General features: G+C 42.4%; 1 protein-coding gene across 1 annotated transcript in view; it reads left to right on the top strand.

Annotated features, from left to right (window-relative positions):
• The window catches only part of dnajc11 (DnaJ heat shock protein family (Hsp40) member C11), a 121193-nt gene extending 106163 nt beyond the window's left edge, over positions 1 to 15030 (top strand). The window contains 8 exon segments of the mRNA NM_001079115.1: positions 2138 to 2223; positions 3066 to 3182; positions 5291 to 5446; positions 8490 to 8559; positions 9878 to 9935; positions 11313 to 11455; positions 12295 to 12424; positions 13742 to 15030. Of these exon segments, the coding sequence (NP_001072583.1) occupies positions 2138 to 2223; positions 3066 to 3182; positions 5291 to 5446; positions 8490 to 8559; positions 9878 to 9935; positions 11313 to 11455; positions 12295 to 12424; positions 13742 to 13767 (786 nt within the window). The 3' untranslated portion in view covers positions 13768 to 15030.
• The last annotated feature ends 2806 nt before the right edge of the window (positions 15031 to 17836 follow it).

The raw sequence follows: 17836 nt of genomic DNA, 5'->3' as shown, positions 1-17836 counted from the left end.
TAGCTCAGCATTTAGCTTTCCTTGTGCTCATGTCCAGAAATCTCTCCTATTATATGTCATTGCAAGCCTCCTGGGAAGCCAGCTGTATCTGTCATTACGCCTCTAGCTTTGTGTGCCGAGATTATGGGCCCAAATGACGTCTGTTGCCACTCAGGGAGGGTTTGTACATAAAATGTGTCTCCCTACCGGTGCAGTATCTAGACTAACAGGTGGGACACCTACACGTTAGCTGGGAAAACGCATTGGAGATTTTATTCTGTTCTGAATTTTGTCTTTGAAAGCTGGTTCCACTCCACTTAAGATGAATTTGAAAGACTGGGTATAATTAAAACCCAAATCACTATAACCGTTATATGAATGTTTTATGCAGTTCAATTATACTCTTTAATAAATGTGCATTTTATTATTCCTTTTTGGGCTATTTTGGCTGATGCATAGCTTTGCATTACCATAAATATGAAAGTGTGCTACATTAAAAATACTAATGTAAAACAATTCTAGTACGCTGCCTTGGAAACTTTCTGTGTGTTGTTTTACTGCTAAATAGAGTTTCCTATTTTATGGATGAAAAAGCCATTTGACAGCTAAGCACCAATAAGGGAATGCTGGCCTTAAAATACAATATACTGCACTTCATTTCCTGCTAAATTGCAGGGCTTGGGAGGATTGGGGCCACACCCGACTGACCTAGAATTGGGGGGCAGGGAGAAAAAACTTGAATTGCTTAATTGTGCCTAAAATGCAAATTGCTCCTTTCATAGTAATGATGAATAAGTGAAGTGTTTGTTTGATATCCATATGCTGCTTTGGCCAGATGAATAGAATCTTGTCTGTACAGCTGGAATTCTCTGGCCCTAGTTCTTTCAGAATTCTTATAAAACAGACATGCACATGCAACCAGCAAGCTTTCACAATTTGTCCATGACACCATTTTTTGAGTGTTAAATCCTGCCTCTAGATGGTGCTAGAGTGCAAAGACTTGCAAGCAAAACACAATAGAAAACACCCTGGTGGTGATTTTTTTTTTTCTCTACGTTAACTGGAAGAGACATAGCACAGCAACATGGTAAAGGAACTAGGCTGGATCTGCAGCTGTGACTTGGGAGGATAGTGACACCTCTAAAGGACTAGCTTAATGTAGATTCCCCTTCCATCCTCATCCAATAGCCACCATATCTTAATCACCACTATTCCATAATTTATTATATTAAAAAAAAAAACTTGGGAGAAAATTGACACCTTTAAAGGGCTGGATCGCCTTTAAGTTGAATTTTAGTATGTTATAGAATGACCAATTCTAATCATCTTTTAAATTCTTTCATAATTAATTTTCTATAGTTTTTGAATCGTGTGCCTTCTTTTTCAAATGGGGGTCACTGATCCCAACAGCTAAAAAAAAACAGGTTTAGTGACCAGACAACTGCTGAAATCCCAAACTGGAGAGTGGCTGACACTAACAATAAGAAATGGTGGTATTGCAATGCAATTAGAGATAGTTGGTGGTGTTCTTCAGATTCTGTTCCATCTATAGCAATAGACTGAATAACCCTCGTTAAACTGTATTTAAACAGTTTAAATTCTTGTAGGTATCCCAACTGCTAAGTCAATGTGCAGCCATGGGTGGTGTGATCATTTCTCCCGGCACATTATGCTCAGCCAGGCCTGGCTCTCTGGGAAGATATACCACCCTAATATCCCTAGGCATTCTGCTGGCTATGATTGTTTTGAGAATAAAAACAGAAAAAAAACACCCTTGTTTCTTAGTAAAATTGTCCCTTTAAAATGAAAAATCTTCTCTATGATAAAGCGGAAAGGAAAGTGGCGCTTATTCCCTGCAATATGTAAACAGATTCTTAAGCAGTACCTTCCCTTGCATCTGACTTTAAGTGATATTTAATATCCTTCACAGCTGGCTTACCCGCACACTTACAATTTCAATTAAAAAAGAAATGTAGGGGTATTAATGCCATGAGAGAATCGTAGCCCATTTACCATTTAGTGGCTGAAAAAAAATTGCGGAAAGAAAAGTCTTTAAGGTTAGAGAAAAGACCAGCAATGAGCCCTAGTCAGGTACATTTAAAGCATTTCCTATATTGTATGTTTTTCATGTGCCTTTTTTTTTTCCTACTGGTTTCAGCTTGGAATTCCCCATTCCTTCATGATGGTTAGTTACCAGCACAAATTTCAGGATGAAGAACAAACACGACTAAAAGGGTCAATAAAGTAAGTACTGGGGCTTATTGTGGTGTTGCCATCTGTTTGGGTCTGGCCACAAACCACCTTGCTGGGCTCAGGCCCGGACTGTCAGTCTGCTGTAAAGTGCCATTGTAATTGTTACTTTTTATTATTTATTTTTTATTCAGGCCCTCTCTTATTCAAACCACTCCCTAGTTGCTAATGTAAGCTGAACCCTAACAACCAAATAACTGCTGAAATTCCAAACTGGAGAGTTGCTAAACAAAAATAAAATTACTAAATAATACTAACACAAATAATCAAAAATCAGTTGCAAATTGTTTTAAAATATTACCCTTTACATCATACTAAAAGTTAAGTCAGATGTGAACAACCCCTTTCAAACCTCAATGACCATGCTAGAATAAGACATAGGAGTTTAGTGGGGAGTTTAGTATATTGATATGGCGTCATTGCGATGCCATTAGAAATAGCCCGCTGGTATTCTTCAGACGTTGTTGTCATTATTTTGCTTTGCAAAGGCTGATTCATCCGATGTTTTGTCTCAGCAATGTCAGTGGTGTGGAAAGCGAAGAGCCAGAGACTAACTCCAGGGATTATTATTGATCCTATGAAGTTCTTAAAGGATCGTAAGGAATGGCCACATCTAAGCATATAAACGATCCCCAAAAGACAGTGCGTTTAATTGATGAAGCCCCGCAGACCTTCTGAATCTTCCCTGTAATTCCGAGACATCTCTATTAGTGACGCTTCCTCTGTTCCTCAGGAGATCGTTTCACTTTGTCACAGCGAACAAAATGTTCAGTGACTGATAGTCTTCTTAAATTATGGCTCAATCGTCCTCTTTCTTGACTTGTTTTCCCTTGTAGGGCTGGGTTTTTTGGTACACTGGTGGAGTACGGAGCCGAGAGAAAGATTTCAAGGCACAGCGTGCTGGGAGCCACAGTCAGTGTCGGCGTGCCCCAAGGAGTATCTTTAAAGATAAAGTAAGTAATAGGACAGCAGATACATTTTGTTTTTATTGATTGAATACACTGTAACCCTAGCCTTTCCCATGAACAGGTGTAAGGGGCATGGGGTATGAAGCCCCAGCCCCTTCCACCTGTTCATGGCTTCATACCCCAGCCCCTTACAACTGTTCATGGCTTCATACCCCAGCCCCTTACACCTGTTCATGGCTTCATACCCCAGCCCCTTACACCTGTTCATGGCTTCATACCCCAGCCCCTTACACCTGTTCATGGCTTCATACCCCAGCCCCTTACACCTGTTCATGGCTTCATACCCCAGCCCCTTACACCTGTTCATGGTTTTATACCCCAGCCCCTTACACCTGTTCATGGTTTTATACCCCAGCCCCTTACACCTGTTCATGGTTTTATACCTCAGCCCCTTACACCTGTTCATGGCTTCATACCCCAGCCCCTTACACCTGTTCATGGTTTTATACCCCAGCCCCTTACACCTGTTCATGGTTTCATACCTCAGCCCCTTACACCTGTTCATGGCTTCATACCCCAGCCCCTTCCACCTGTTCATGGCTTCATACCCCAGCCCCTTCCACCTGTTCATGGCTTCATACCCCAGCCCCTTCCACCTGTTCATGGCTTCATACCCCAGCTCCTTAAACCTGTTCATGGCTTCATACCCTAGCCCCTTACACCTGTTCATGGCTTCATACCCCAGCCCCCTTCCACCTGTTCATGGCTTCATACCCCAGCTCCTTAAACCTGTTCATGGCTTCATACCCTAGCCCCTTCCACCTGTTCATGGCTTCATACCCCAGCTCCTTAAACCTGTTCATGGCTTCATACCCCAGCCCCTTCCACCTGTTCATGGCTTCATACCCCAGCCCCTTCCACCTGTTCATGGCTTCATACCCCAGCCCCTTCCACCTGTTCATGGCTTCATACCCCAGCTCCTTAAACCTGTTCATGGCTTCATACCCTAGCCCCTTACACCTGTTCATGGCTTCATACCCCAGCCCCCTTCCACCTGTTCATGGCTTCATACCCCAGCTCCTTAAACCTGTTCATGGCTTCATACCCTAGCCCCTTCCACCTGTTCATGGCTTCATACCCCAGCTCCTTAAACCTGTTCATGGCTTCATACCCTAGCCCCTTACACCTGTTCATGGCTTCATACCCCAGCCCCCTTCCACCTGTACATGGCTTCATACCCCAGCACCTTCCAGCTTTGCATAATTTGTTGCCCCAGGCATAATGCTTGCCTTGGTTAAAGCATTCTTAGTTATGTTTGTCACTATTGTCTATGGAGAGTGCCTTTGTAGAGGCAATCAATGTGGCAGAACCCACATACAGATTTTTTTGCATATATGCCAGAAACAACAGAAGCCAATGTATAAACTTGGCATAATTCAGTAAACTCTACCATTCTCTGCTTTTGCCACTGTTTTAAGAGAAAGAATGTATACACAAAATGACTGTTTAAAAGCATAGTTTATAGTTAAGAGAGCATAATGTTTTTGTTTACACTGAGATGCTCTCAGTTTAGATCTGTAACACAGCATGTTACTTTGCACAGATAAAATAAGTAAATTGTGGATTTTGGAGGAGTTCTGCATATCACCACTAGAGGGAAACATAGAAGCAGTTTTGAGAAGAAGCCTAAAACAATTTATAAGCCTGAATTTCTATGAAACTCTGCATAATTCCTTGATATATTTGTTTGCACGGTCATTTCCAAAAAAAAAAAAAAAATAGGCAAGGCTCTGAGCAGGTTGTAATTCTGCTAAATGCTAAGATGATATAGTTAGAGATAGTTAGAGAGGATTCATAAGTGCTCATGTACCAGCACCGCTGAATTATTGAGGAGCCTTTTCATTGCGGCAGTGAATTGTCGTTGCATTAGTAAGCAGCGCGTCGCAGGCCTCTCCCTACAACGCTGCCGTTCAGGGGGCTCGCAACAACTTGCTGATGTGCAAATATTAAAAGCCTTGAGATAAAAGGCCGGGTGATTTCTGCACGTTTGGGATTTAGCGTTCATTGCAAAGTATAAATAACAGGCTCTTTCTTCCCTTGCAGCCCGGGGACCGTTTGTGTTAATCTATTCCTATTCCTTTTTTTTGTTCCAGGTTAAATAGAGCTAGTCAGACATATTTCTTTCCTATCCACCTGACAGATCAGCTTCTGCCAAGCGCCGTATTTTATGCCACTGTGGGCCCTCTTGTTATCTACGTGGCCATGCATAGGCTTATCATCAAACCCTACCTCAGGGCTCAGAAAGAGAAGTGAGTATTCAAGAGCAAACTGGAATAACTTCTGTATATGCATGAAATTGGCCAAGGTTTATTATTAGTCTTTTTATATGGTAATATCAAACTTTTATCCCCAAAGCTGAAGAAATGTCTCTAGCAACCATTGTGTTGTCACTGCATGTTAATAAGTTAATCTGCAAGATGAATCTTGTTGATCAGCGGTCCAGGAATGTGTGACCAAATTTGCTGATATTTTAGATTCTGGTTCCCCTTGAGCAAGTACCGTGTAGCTTCCAATTATTCATTGGGATTCCCCGTTGTAGCCATGAGCAAGTCACTGAAATTCCCAGCACCATGTGTTCCATTAGTAACCACCAATTAAAAGCACCTGTTCACCTCTTCCTTAGTGTTCATGGCCGTTCTTGTACAGCTTTGGTTGGAACTTTTAGTGTGGGCATATAAACTGGGCCACAAATAGCTGCAAACTACAGAATGAGTCAGGAACTTAAAGGAACAGTAACACCAAAAAATGAGTGTATAAAAGTAACTAAAATATAATGTGCTGCTGCCCTGCACTGGTAAAAGTTGTGTGTTTACTTCAGAAAGTCTACTATAATTTATATAAATAAGCTGCTATGTAGTCATGGAGGCAGCCATTCAAAGGAGAAAAGGCCCACGCACATAGCAGATAACGGATAAAACACTATTGTATTCTACGGAACTTATCTGTTATCTGCTATGTAACCTGTGCCTTTTTTCCTTTTTTCCAGCTTATTATATAAATCAGTGCTGTCCAACTTCTGTTGTACCGAGGGCCGGAATTTTTCCGACCTTCATGGTGGAGGGCCGATAATGGAAGCCAGTTTTGACCACTCCCCTTTTTGAAACCGCACCCACTTGAAACCACACCCATGTTATCACATGACCATACCCATATTAATGGTTGTAGTACAGCAAAAACCTGCCATACTCTGCCTTCCCTACCCTGCCTATGTGTGCCATACTCTGCCTTCCCTACCCTGCCTGTGTGTGCCATACTCTGCCTTCCCTACCCTGCCTGTGTGTGCCATACTCTGCCTTCCCTACCCTGCCTGTGTGTGCCATACTCTGCCTTTCCTACCCTGCCTATGTGTGCCATACTCTGCCTTCCCTACCCTGCCTGTGTGTGCCATACTCTGCCTTTCCTACCCTGCCTGTGTGCCATACATTCACTGTGTGTGCCATTCTTGGCTGGTTTGTGCCATACTTGGTCTGTGTGTGCCATACTCTGTCTGCCCTACCCTGCCTGTGTGTGCCATACTCTGCCTTCCCTACCCTGCCTGCGTGTGCCATACTCTGCCTTTCCTACCCTGCCTGTGTGCCATACATTCACTGTGTTTGCCATTCTTGGCTGGTTTGTGCCATATTTGGCCTGTGTGTGCCATACTCTGCCTGTGTGTGCCATACTCTGCCTTCCCTACCCTGCCTGTGTGTGCCATACTCTGCTTGCCCTATGCTGCCTGTGTGTATGGCACACACAGGCAGCCTACAGTGACACAATGCTGGCACTGCTCCTACAGTCTGCAGAATAACTATATATTAAAAAAAAAATTAATTGCAGTACTACCTCAGTATATGTTCTTTTTGTAGTGTGCAGGGATTATTTGTGGGTTTCTACTGCTCCTGAGGTGTGAACAGGGGAACAATATGGGTGATTACAGCCTGAGCCTGAGGTGTGAACACTGCAGGGGGTGAACAATTCAGAGATTAAAAGGTGTGAACAACACAGGGGATTACATATTTAAACAATACAGCCTGATTACAGCCTGAATCTGAGGTGAGAACCATGCAGGGGGGGCAGTTAATCACAGTACTGATACCATTTAGAGCTTACACAAGAGTAAGCCATCAAAGCAGCCAGACAGGTGGGGGGCCACACAGAGGGGGGTCCCCGCGGGCCGCCAGTTGGACAGCACTGATATAAATTATAGTAGTGTTACTGTAGCAAACACCCCAGTTTTACCAGTGCAGGGCAACAGTGCATTATATTTTTATTACTTTAAAGCTCTTTCATTTTTTGATGTTATTGTTCCTTTAATTATTATGTATGGACAATCTAATGGTCTGCCAAACTGATATCTGGCTGGGATATCTATCGGGCAGGCCTAAAAATCCCATTGGCCTAGGACCGCATCTGTTAATGTGAGCCTCTTCCAACAGATCTAACCCTATATTGGTCTAGTAGTCTTCCAAGTTTGTTTACAGTGTGGGTGGTTAAATCTATCACCAAACTAGCAGACCTTTTGGCCTGCTGTACTTTCTGACCATTTCTGTAGGTATGGTGGGCATACTGTGCTGCCATTCCTTCTCTTAGCAGTCAGTTGAGTAGTATGATTTGCTGTTCCTCAGAGGGCCAATAACTTTTTAGATAACCCCTAACTTTACATGTTTATGGCTGCCTTTATTTTATGAACAAACATAATTAAATACATGTGAAGAATAGGTGTTGCAAATTATTAGTTTTCAATGGGGGTCATTGATCCCTATGATAAAAATAGGGACTACTTTTTCTCCCCATTAATACATATTTCCCAATTTTCATGTATTGGCAACTTTTCTAGTTTCTATCCTTACTCTTTTCTTCCATTCCATTCAGCTGTGCCCTGCCAATCGTAACATATTCCTTTAGCCTCCAGTCTGTTAGCCCCACTGATACATTAGCATACTGTGCCTTACCCTTTAATTACAATTCTTGACATGAAATTGAAGATAAAATTGTATCCAGTGCTTCTGGCCTTTCATGTACTTGCTGTGTTGCAGTTATGTAATATATAGCTCAGTTTCCTGGACAGATTTGCTTTTATCTTCCTGTCCCTCTACACTGCATGAAAAAGTTGTTTGATCCATATCCTCTTTCTAAGATTCTCTATCTGGCCCTCTTGGTGTCCAGGCATTCTACATACTACAAAACCTGAGTTTAAGTGACATTTCTCTACTGTAATCCTCCATGAATTGACAATTTCTAATTTCTTTTCTTTTCTTTTTAGTCCTGTATGTTGTTATTAAATCAGTGACCAATATGTTTTGCATTTACTAGAGAGCTGGAGAAGCAGAGAGAAAACTCTGCAACAGATGTGCTTCAGAAGAAGCAAGAGGCAGAAGCTGCAGTAAGTAACATTCCTGTATTGGTTATAGACACAAGCTGCCTTTTTACAATCTGGCTAATGTTATAGTAACACCATTGGATCAGCTTGCATATAATCCTCTACTATTAGAAACATCTGACTGGTTACAACCTGGTTACTGTGTTTCAACTGAGTATGCTACAAATCCAAGTGGAAAAATATAATATTCTTTGGTAGCGTATATCCCACTCAGTCATACATTATGTACAGAGTGATAGCTGTTAGCCATAGACATATTAAGGAATAGCAAATCCAGTACAAAAGCAACCAGTTAGCTTTGATCAGTCTGCTACAAGTTAGAAAATGAAATAAAAGTTCTGATTGGTTGCTATGGGCAACTGCAGGGTGCAATTTAGCACCTATATTAGGAAATTGAATCCCCCAGTGTTTTGCTGTGCATAACAAATAGATAGCGAGCCATGGCATGAGCAACCTAATGCCGTCATGTCACCTAATATCTAGGCAGGCACACTCTGTTGCCTTTATATTCATTAGAAATTGGTTTGTGAAACATATACTTTTTATAGACAGTGAAATAAGAGGATGGTAGCTGTAATATATTGCTAGCTTATTGGTATTTAGGTATTGGTATTTTAGTTAAGGCCTTTTCCTGAAAAACCAGGATTCATAGTATGAAATGAGCCTTGACGTTAGGATACAAGCATATCCCAGTTAATAAGTGAGAATGTTCTATAGGAAATCACATGCTTCAGGGTAGTAACCTTATCCCAACTGTGTATTAAATGGGCAGTTTGCCTTTCAGTTAACTTTTATTATGTTATATAATGTCCTATTGCTAGTAACTTTACAACTGATCTTCATTATTTACTTTATATAGTTTTTGAAGTATTTTTATTCTTTGGCTTTTAAATAAGGCCAAAACACTGTGACCCCACAAGCTTAAACACTGTGCTCTTTGAGGCTATAATTTATACTTATCCTCCTATGTGGTCTCTTGCCTTATTCATATTTCAGTATCTCATTTTAATCACTGCCTGGTTGCTATGGTAAGTGCCAAACTGACAGCCGGCGAACAAAAAAGAAAAACTACTCAAAAACCACCAAAAATAAAAAGTGAAGACCAATTGAAGATTGTCTCAGTATATCAATATCTACATAATACCAAAAGCTAATTTAAAACAGACTACCCTTTTAAAAACACTTAAGTATTTATTTTCAGTGTCTAATTTATGATTAATTGTTCTCCAGTTTGTGTTTATGCCTGTTCATTTGGGGCACTGTATAAATAAATACAATACAGACTACACAAGGTAACTTGATAGAAATGTGTTTCTCATAGGTGCGGTTAATGCAAGAATCTGTCAGAAGGATCATTGAAGCTGAAGAGGCAAGAATGGGTAACCTCACAATTTTATTTACCTTCATGAGCCTTTACAATTTCATTGCAAATTCCCCAAACTAAAGATGGTCACACCCCTAGTGAAACATTTTTGTGATGTTTGCCCATTTTCTGGCTAATTTGCAAACTATGGGCTTTTGTGAAAGTTTGGTCAATTGTTGATTAGAAATTAGAATACAGCCTTCTTATATCAACGCATATAGGAGTCCAACCGGGAAGTATCTCTGCAAGCCAGTCCCTCATCTGCCTTGTGGGGCCGTATCCAACAGGGAGAATGTGACTGGAACATCATTGCTAGTTGTAGTTCTCTCCTGGAATATTAATAGTAAATATTGGCTCACTATTATCCTCATGGATAAATCCTGACATAAACTGAAGCTTTAAGGGTGTCTCACTAAGCCATTGTGTTTCTGTTCATCTCTATATATTCTCTCTTTGAGTTTTTTCAAATATGAATGAATTAAATATATAAAATCACATGTTTCTATTCTTAGAAGTGGGTTGATGTCTTTATCATATTTAGACATTTTTGGTTTGAGAACTTGGCCTTTCCTTTTGGCTACATCTCTGTATAATTGCTAGTACTGTACAGATAGGGGTTCTGTTATCCAGAAACCCGTTATGCTGAAAATGTTGAATTGCGGGGAGGCCGTCTCCCATAGACTCCATTTTAATCAAATAGGTCTAATTTTTAAAACTTTTTCTCAGTAATAATAAAACAGTACTTGTACTTGATCCCAGCTAAGACATAATTAATCCCTATTGATTAATTGGGTATAATTAATGGTTAAATTATTTTTTAGTAGACTTAAAGTATGAAAGATCCCTTATCTGGAAACCCCAGGTCCCCAGCATTCTGCATAATGGGTCCCATCACCATCATCATTTATTTATATAGTTTCAGCAAATTACGCAGTGCTTCACAATAAATTTAAACAAACAGGAATCATAAAAGTTTCTCCCATACATGTAACTTATTTGTCAACCCCAAATTTGAATCTGAGAGACCCGAGGCAAACCTACCAAGAAGAGTAGCCAATAACCTTTCCACAATACAGTGCAGTGATAGGCAGAGACACAACCAAATGTCCCAGGTGTGATCGCTTTAGTCTTACGAGACACATTGGGGTGGGGGTGTTATAGGAATGAAGCAGAAAACTCTGCCCCATGTGTCTATATGCTGTGGGTTATGTTGTCATTTGTGTTGTTGAGAAGGTTTTTGCATAGGTTCAGTTTTATTCGATCGAGTCTTGGCATTTTACGGTCATGACAAATTTGCTAAAATAGTAGAGTATTTACAGTCCAGACATGTATCATGGGCACAACTAGCACTATTAGCAGTATAACGTGGCTCTCATGGGTGTTTATTCTGCAGGCCTGATAATACTCAATGCCTGGTATGGCAAATTTGTGACGGACAACAGCAAAAGGAATGAAAGGGTAAAGGTGATTGATGTGACTGTGCCGCTGCAGTGTTTGGTGAAAGACTCCAAACTGATCCTGACGGAGGCTTCCAAGGTAAGTTGTGAGCTCTGGCAATTTTTTTTCTCTTTTTTCCTTGGTTTTAAGCTGAATTTAACCTGCTGAACCATGAGATTAAACAAAGCTCTTCATCCAAAACATGCAGCTTCTTGGGGAGCGCTGAAAGGTATATTAATATCTGCAAACAGCAGTATAATCACAGTTCTGTACAGTTAGTCACAGAAAGTTTATGGAATGTTATAGAGTTGGAATTGCACCGACAACTGCAGCGCTTTTTGATTTGGGCTAAAGTAATTTACCCCACATTTGCAAGCTTGTAACAACATTTCAGGGGTGGAGTCTTTGGGTCAGTAGTCCCCCAAAATATTGTGTTCCTGATAGAAATGAACATTTATGGGTTAAATCCCTTGAAACCTGAATCCACAAGTGCTGCTGTGCCATTCAGTAAAAACAAAATCCTCAGCATTGGGCTCCTGAGTAACATGTGTCTAAGCACCCCCCCTGTGATGTTGCTCCGGTAAGCTTAAGGCGGGTGCTTGGAGGCAAATTTTAGACCATGTTTAGTGCCAAACAGAACCCCGTGTATGCTTGCAGTCCAGTTGGGGCTACCAAATTGCCAATCACATCCCTATGAACTTTTTTCATGCTTGTTTAACTCCCCATCATTTTTTTACATTTGAACGTGGCTCACGGTTAAACAAAAACAGTGAGATAGGCAATAGGATTTACAGAAGGAGTGTATTGGTTTGGTAAAACAGAAGAATTGCCTTTAATGAGCAAGGCCGCCTTTTCTAGTGCACGTTGTGACCCATTTGTGTAAGCAGTGCTATTCATTTTGAACGGGTTATTAGAATTCTTTGTTTTCTCTCTCTCAGTCTGGGCTGCCTGGTTTTTATGACCCTTGTGTTGGAGAAGAGAAAAGCCTCAAGATCCTCTACCAGTTCAGAGGAGTCATGCACCAAGTCATGTCTGGGGACAATGAGCCACTTAGGATACCAAAACAATGTAAGTGATCATTCAGCCACCTGCCAGCAGCCAATGCAAGAATCCATTATCATTATTCATAATGGGAAATGCTTGTGCTCCAGCACTTCCCAATCCTCATAGCCATGGCACATGGGGCATTTGCTCTCTGTGAGGAAAAGTCACATCACAGTTGAATCTCTTAAATAAATGTAAAATTGCTCAGAGTACTCAAGATCGTAACGGTTTTTGCTCTGTTAGTATAATGAAACTGCAATCTTCTCTGCTCAGTAGCTTAATTTTCTGCTAGAAGGCCGGTTGGCCAGTCGGCCAGTCAAATAGTATCATAAGGGGCTCTGCTTTTTTTAATTGTTAAGTTTTGATTTGCCTACAAGCATGTCATCAGAAGAAAGTGAGCAGGATACAATTATGGGAAATTTTATTCTGGGATTACAAGATATTAGCTGTTTTTATACCGCTAATATCACAAATTTGAAATAGCAGTGCCTCCTGTTGTTCTGTTTGGTGAGCTGTCGTAGAATTAAGTTACTAAGCAGAGAAGCCTCTCTTGATACTTTTCTGCTCAGTCGACAATGAGTTAACACTCTGCCCAGTAACCAGCAGAACAACAGTGGGCACTAAAGTTTGATTCATTCTATCAGCAGTGTACAACTGACTACCTTGGAAACAAGATAAAAAGAATAATATAATGTCATTTGCAAAAGTCCTCAGAAGGTCAATTTTACATTCATTTGTTTTGGGTTGCTTAAGCAACACTTGACCTTGTCTTCTCTGTTCTAATTGCAAACCACTTCCTGTAAAGACAAGCAAATCACAAAGGGAATGTTACCAAACTGCAATGTGCACCTATAAGGCTATTGTGTGTATGTTATATAACCGCACTGTATTGTGTGTATGTAATATAACCGCGCTGTTAAGCAGGCCAAAGTGCAGGATGATAATTATTCCTCGGCACTGAGTTTAATATTCGCTGCATTTTTGAAGGCCAATAAAATAATGATGTATATTTTAAATATATATATATATATATATATATATCTGAAGACAAAATACATTGTTTTTCAAGCACATGAGGCATCTGTTGTCCTTCAGAATATATAAATCCCATTCCTTCCATGTTCTCTCATTTCCCTGACTCGCCTGCTGGGCGGAAGGAACCTTGTGGAATTTACATTGTACTGTGCATATCTGAGAGATGGGAACCTATCATCCGTGAAAGCAGAACAGACCATGCTAATCCCATATCATCGCTGCAACCTGGACTCTCTCCTTAGTTATCTGCCTCTCCTGCCATTTTAATGTGCGGCTTCTCATCTCTCTTTTCCTTCAATCTTTCAGCTCACAAGATCGACACAGACGGCTAGCACTGCTGCTGCCCACGGAGGGAAGGCACTACGTGGGACTTGGATGGACCCAGGCTCTGGAAACATTTACTTGGGGTCCTTGGGAAACGAACAAAAGTCAAGATGTTATTACCAGGCAGGAAATATGAGAGATGTCTTGGGACGGGCCTACTATAATGTGCACACCACATTCTCTGGGTATAACGTGGCAATATTTCATTGGTGACATATGGAGGAACTAGCTAAGGAGTGGTGCTAACAGCCAGACCTACTGTACCAGTACAATTGGTTCCTGACCTTAGGATTAAATTGAATAAGTCAACGAGATCTGAGGAACTGGCCCTAATAACTGACAAATGAAAAGGCACTACCCAGTCCAACCCCACCAAGCAACAGGGCGAGACCAGTGTTTCCCAGACTCTGCTGCTCCTCAGCTCGTTTCCTTTGTTTCTGCACTAATTAAATTAGCGATTTGATACACAAAGACCTTCATCTTTTGTGAATGAAAGGTTCCAGCATCCACAGCCTGCCGAGGATGCTGGGAAGTTAAGTTCACAGGCCCTGGAAGGCCATGACATCCAGAGGTTACATATGTAACATCATCCAGGGAGCCATATAAAGTAAAGGGATGTCCTAATATGCTAAGATCTCTCTCCTATATATTTCTGCTGTATCGTGGGCTACTGGTATGCAGGGAACATATTTATTAAAAGAAAATGCTGGTTTTATTTTTTTTTTAATTATTATATATATATATATCTACGCAACTGTCTGCATGTCTCTCTTGCCAAACTATTTAGCAATCTTTTTCCATCAGGCCTGTAGTATCTAATACTGCCACATGGGGGCGCCTGAAGCAAATCATTTTACAAGCAAAAATGATTTGTATTTATTCGATCTTATATTTTAGTCCTAGTCTTTCCTTTTTTGTTGCATTTTGTTTGAACCAAGGTAAAGTAAGAACTCAGGGCACGTATTTATGCACACTATCATCATCTGAACCCACAGTTTAATTAGGGAATTGTCAATTATATATATATATATAATGTTGTGAAAGTGCAACAGTGGGGTGCTGTTGGCATTAATGGCATTGATCATTATCCTTTATAAAAAGATGCATTGCCATTAGTCTCTGCTCCATATACACCCTGTATTTCTGCTGCCATCATATTTTCTATAGGGGATACTTGTCTGTCTCACTGGAGGGCCTGAACCAGACAAACCTGCAGCAGGTTTATTTTGTAACACCAATGCCAGAGTGAAATAAATCAAATGTTAATAAAACAGGATAGTTTGAAGTGATGTTTTTAAACAGACTCTTTTCCAACAAGGAAGGTTACAACTGGAGACTTGTGTGCCATGGAGCTCACTGATTGGTTTGCCTTATCCAGAGCAGCCATTTTTCCAGTTTTATTTGCATGCTAAACCCCTCCCCCTATTGTGAATTGGGTAGTAGCCCATAGTTGGCAGTGAGAGCATACTAGAAGCAGGCATCTTTCTGGAATCAACTCCAGCCTTGTGTCTCACAGGTAAAGCACAAGGGTATGAGCCACAAAGAGCAGAGCCGTGATTCAGGACACATGTTAGTCAGAAATTACTATCCCTGAGTGTCATTACATTGGCAAATCTACACTTACTATAGTCAGTCTGTCAGAAAGCGAAGGGGGCATCCCATGCTGCTCATTCTAAATAAAGGGGGCCACTGAAGCCAACTCTTTGCAGCTGCGTCATGTGGAAATGATCCCAATATATTAGCATGACGCTGCTGCCGAAATACAGAGCAACTTTTACAAGCAGGAGGCGAATGTAAAGGCCAGATACAGGATACAAATGGTTATACATAAGGTTTACTACAGCAGCCCAAAGGTATAACAGCAAAGATCCATGGCTCCATATAAGCATACTATGGTTCTGTATTCTTCGGGTCATTCGTGGCCCTCTCTTTGGTGTCAGTGGCTCTGCACATGCTCTGTGTTGCTGTCGGCTGTGAGCATGGACATGCCAGGCACGTGTTTGCAGGCCACTGGTAGGTAGGGCACAAAGTCTAGAACTGTGCACACTTGTGTCAGACATTTGTGAATGATTGCATTAATAGACTCACGTGTGCAAGAAGGAGCTTATTCCACATATGTGTAAGTATAGATACACCCTATTATTTTTGATGCCAACTGCTGTTATAGCTGCCTTGTCTCCTTCTACCGTCAGATCCAGCTCCCATCGAGATTTCTCTCTCCATGCTGTGCTAGCGCCAGGTTTTTCCTTATTTCCCTCATACAAATATCCACTTTAATCTGTTTGTGTCCCCCTGAGTTCCTTTATTTTAGTCTGTAGATCCTGTATCTATGCAGAATATGTTTGTATCTCTCAAGCACTTAGCTACAGCAGCACGGATGGGAAGCCTTTCTGATCAGCGGGTAGGTAAGCAGAAGTGCCTGGAATCCTGAAAGGCTAAACATAAGCAGCTTCCTATCCCAAAGAACTTACAACCTAACAGATATTCTACGTTAGTTTTCTGCTTTTTCCTAAATGGCCCCTTGTGGTTTCTCCTGATTGAAGCCCGCCCATCCAGTTAGATTGAAAACCTGTGGCCAGGGCCCGCGATCTCATAAGGTGGGTTCATATAAAAGTGTATATCTTCCCAAGAATTTGTTTCTACGTGTACAGTGCATTGTAACTTATACACAAATAAATAACTATGATCATTTGCAATTTGTCTACAAGTTCTTGGTTGAATAGAAAGGGCTGGCGGTGCTGTATAGTGATGTGGGGAAAGGGCTGGTGGTGCTGTATAGTGATGTGGGGAAAGGGCCGGCGGTGCTGTATAGTGATGTGGGGAAAGGGCCGGCGGTGCTGTATAGTGGTGTGGGGAAAGGGCTGGCGGTGCTGTATAGTGATGTGGGGAAAGGGCCGGCAGTGCTGTATAGTGATGTGGGGAAAGGGCCGGCGGTGCTTTATAGTGATGTGGGGAAAGGGCTGGCGGTGCTGTATAGTGATGTGGGGAAAGGGCCGGCAGTGCTGTATAGTGGTGTGGGGAAAGGGCCGGCGGTGCTGTATAGTGGTGTGGGGAAAGGGCCGGCGGTGCTGTATAGTGATGTGGGGAAAGGGCCGGCGGTGCTGTATAGTGATGTGGGGAAAGGGCCGGCGGTGCTGTATAGTGATGTGGGGAAAGGGCCGGCGGTGCTGTATAGTGATGTGGGGAAAGGGCCGGCGGTGCTGTATAGTGATGTGGGGAAAGGGCCGGCGGTGCTGTATAGTGATGTGGGGAAAGGGCCGGCGGTGCTGTATAGTGATGTGGGGAAAGGGCCGGCGGTGCTGTATAGTGATGTGGGGAAAGGGCCGGCGGTGCTGTATAGTGATGGGAAAGGGCCGGCGGTGCTGTATAGTGATGTGGGGAAAGGGCCGGCGGTGCTGTATAGTGATGTGGGGAAAGGGCCGGCGGTGCTGTATAGTGATGTGGGGAAAGGGCCGGCGGTGCTGTATAGTGATGTGGGGAAAGGGCCGGCGGTGCTGTATAGTGATGTGGGGAAAGGGCCGGCGGTGCTGTATAGTGATGTGGGGAAAGGGCCGGCGGTGCTGTATAGTGATGTGGGGAAAGGGCCGGCGGTGCTGTATAGTGATGTGGGGAAAGGGCTGGCGGTGCTGTATAGTGATGTGGGGAAAGGGCTGGCGGTGCTGTATAGTGATGTGGGGAAAGGGCCGGCAGTGCTGTATAGTGATGTGGGGAAAGGGCCGGCGGTGCTTTATAGTGATGTGGGGAAAGGGCTGGCGGTGCTGTATAGTGATGTGGGGAAAGGGCTGGCAGTGCTGTATAGTGGTGTGGGGAAAGGGCCGGCGGTGCTGTATAGTGGTGTGGGGAAAGGGCCGGCGGTGCTGTATAGTGATGTGGGGAAAGGGCTGGCGGTGCTGTATAGTGATGTGGGGAAAGGGCCGGCGGTGCTGTATAGTGGTGTGGGGAAAGGGCCGGCGGTGCTGTATAGTGGTGTGGGGAAAGGGCTGGCGGTGCTGTATAGTGATGTGGGGAAAGGGCCGGCGGTGCTGTATAGTGATGTGGGGAAAGGGCCGGCGGTGCTGTATAGTGATGTGGGGAAAG

This window comes from Xenopus tropicalis, chromosome 7 (assembly GCF_000004195.4).
Source record: "Xenopus tropicalis strain Nigerian chromosome 7, UCB_Xtro_10.0, whole genome shotgun sequence".
In the NCBI taxonomy this organism is placed as follows: Eukaryota; Metazoa; Chordata; class Amphibia; order Anura; family Pipidae; genus Xenopus; species Xenopus tropicalis.
The sequence above is the reverse complement of the archived record's forward strand: the minus strand, read 5'-3'. Positions and strand labels throughout refer to the sequence as shown.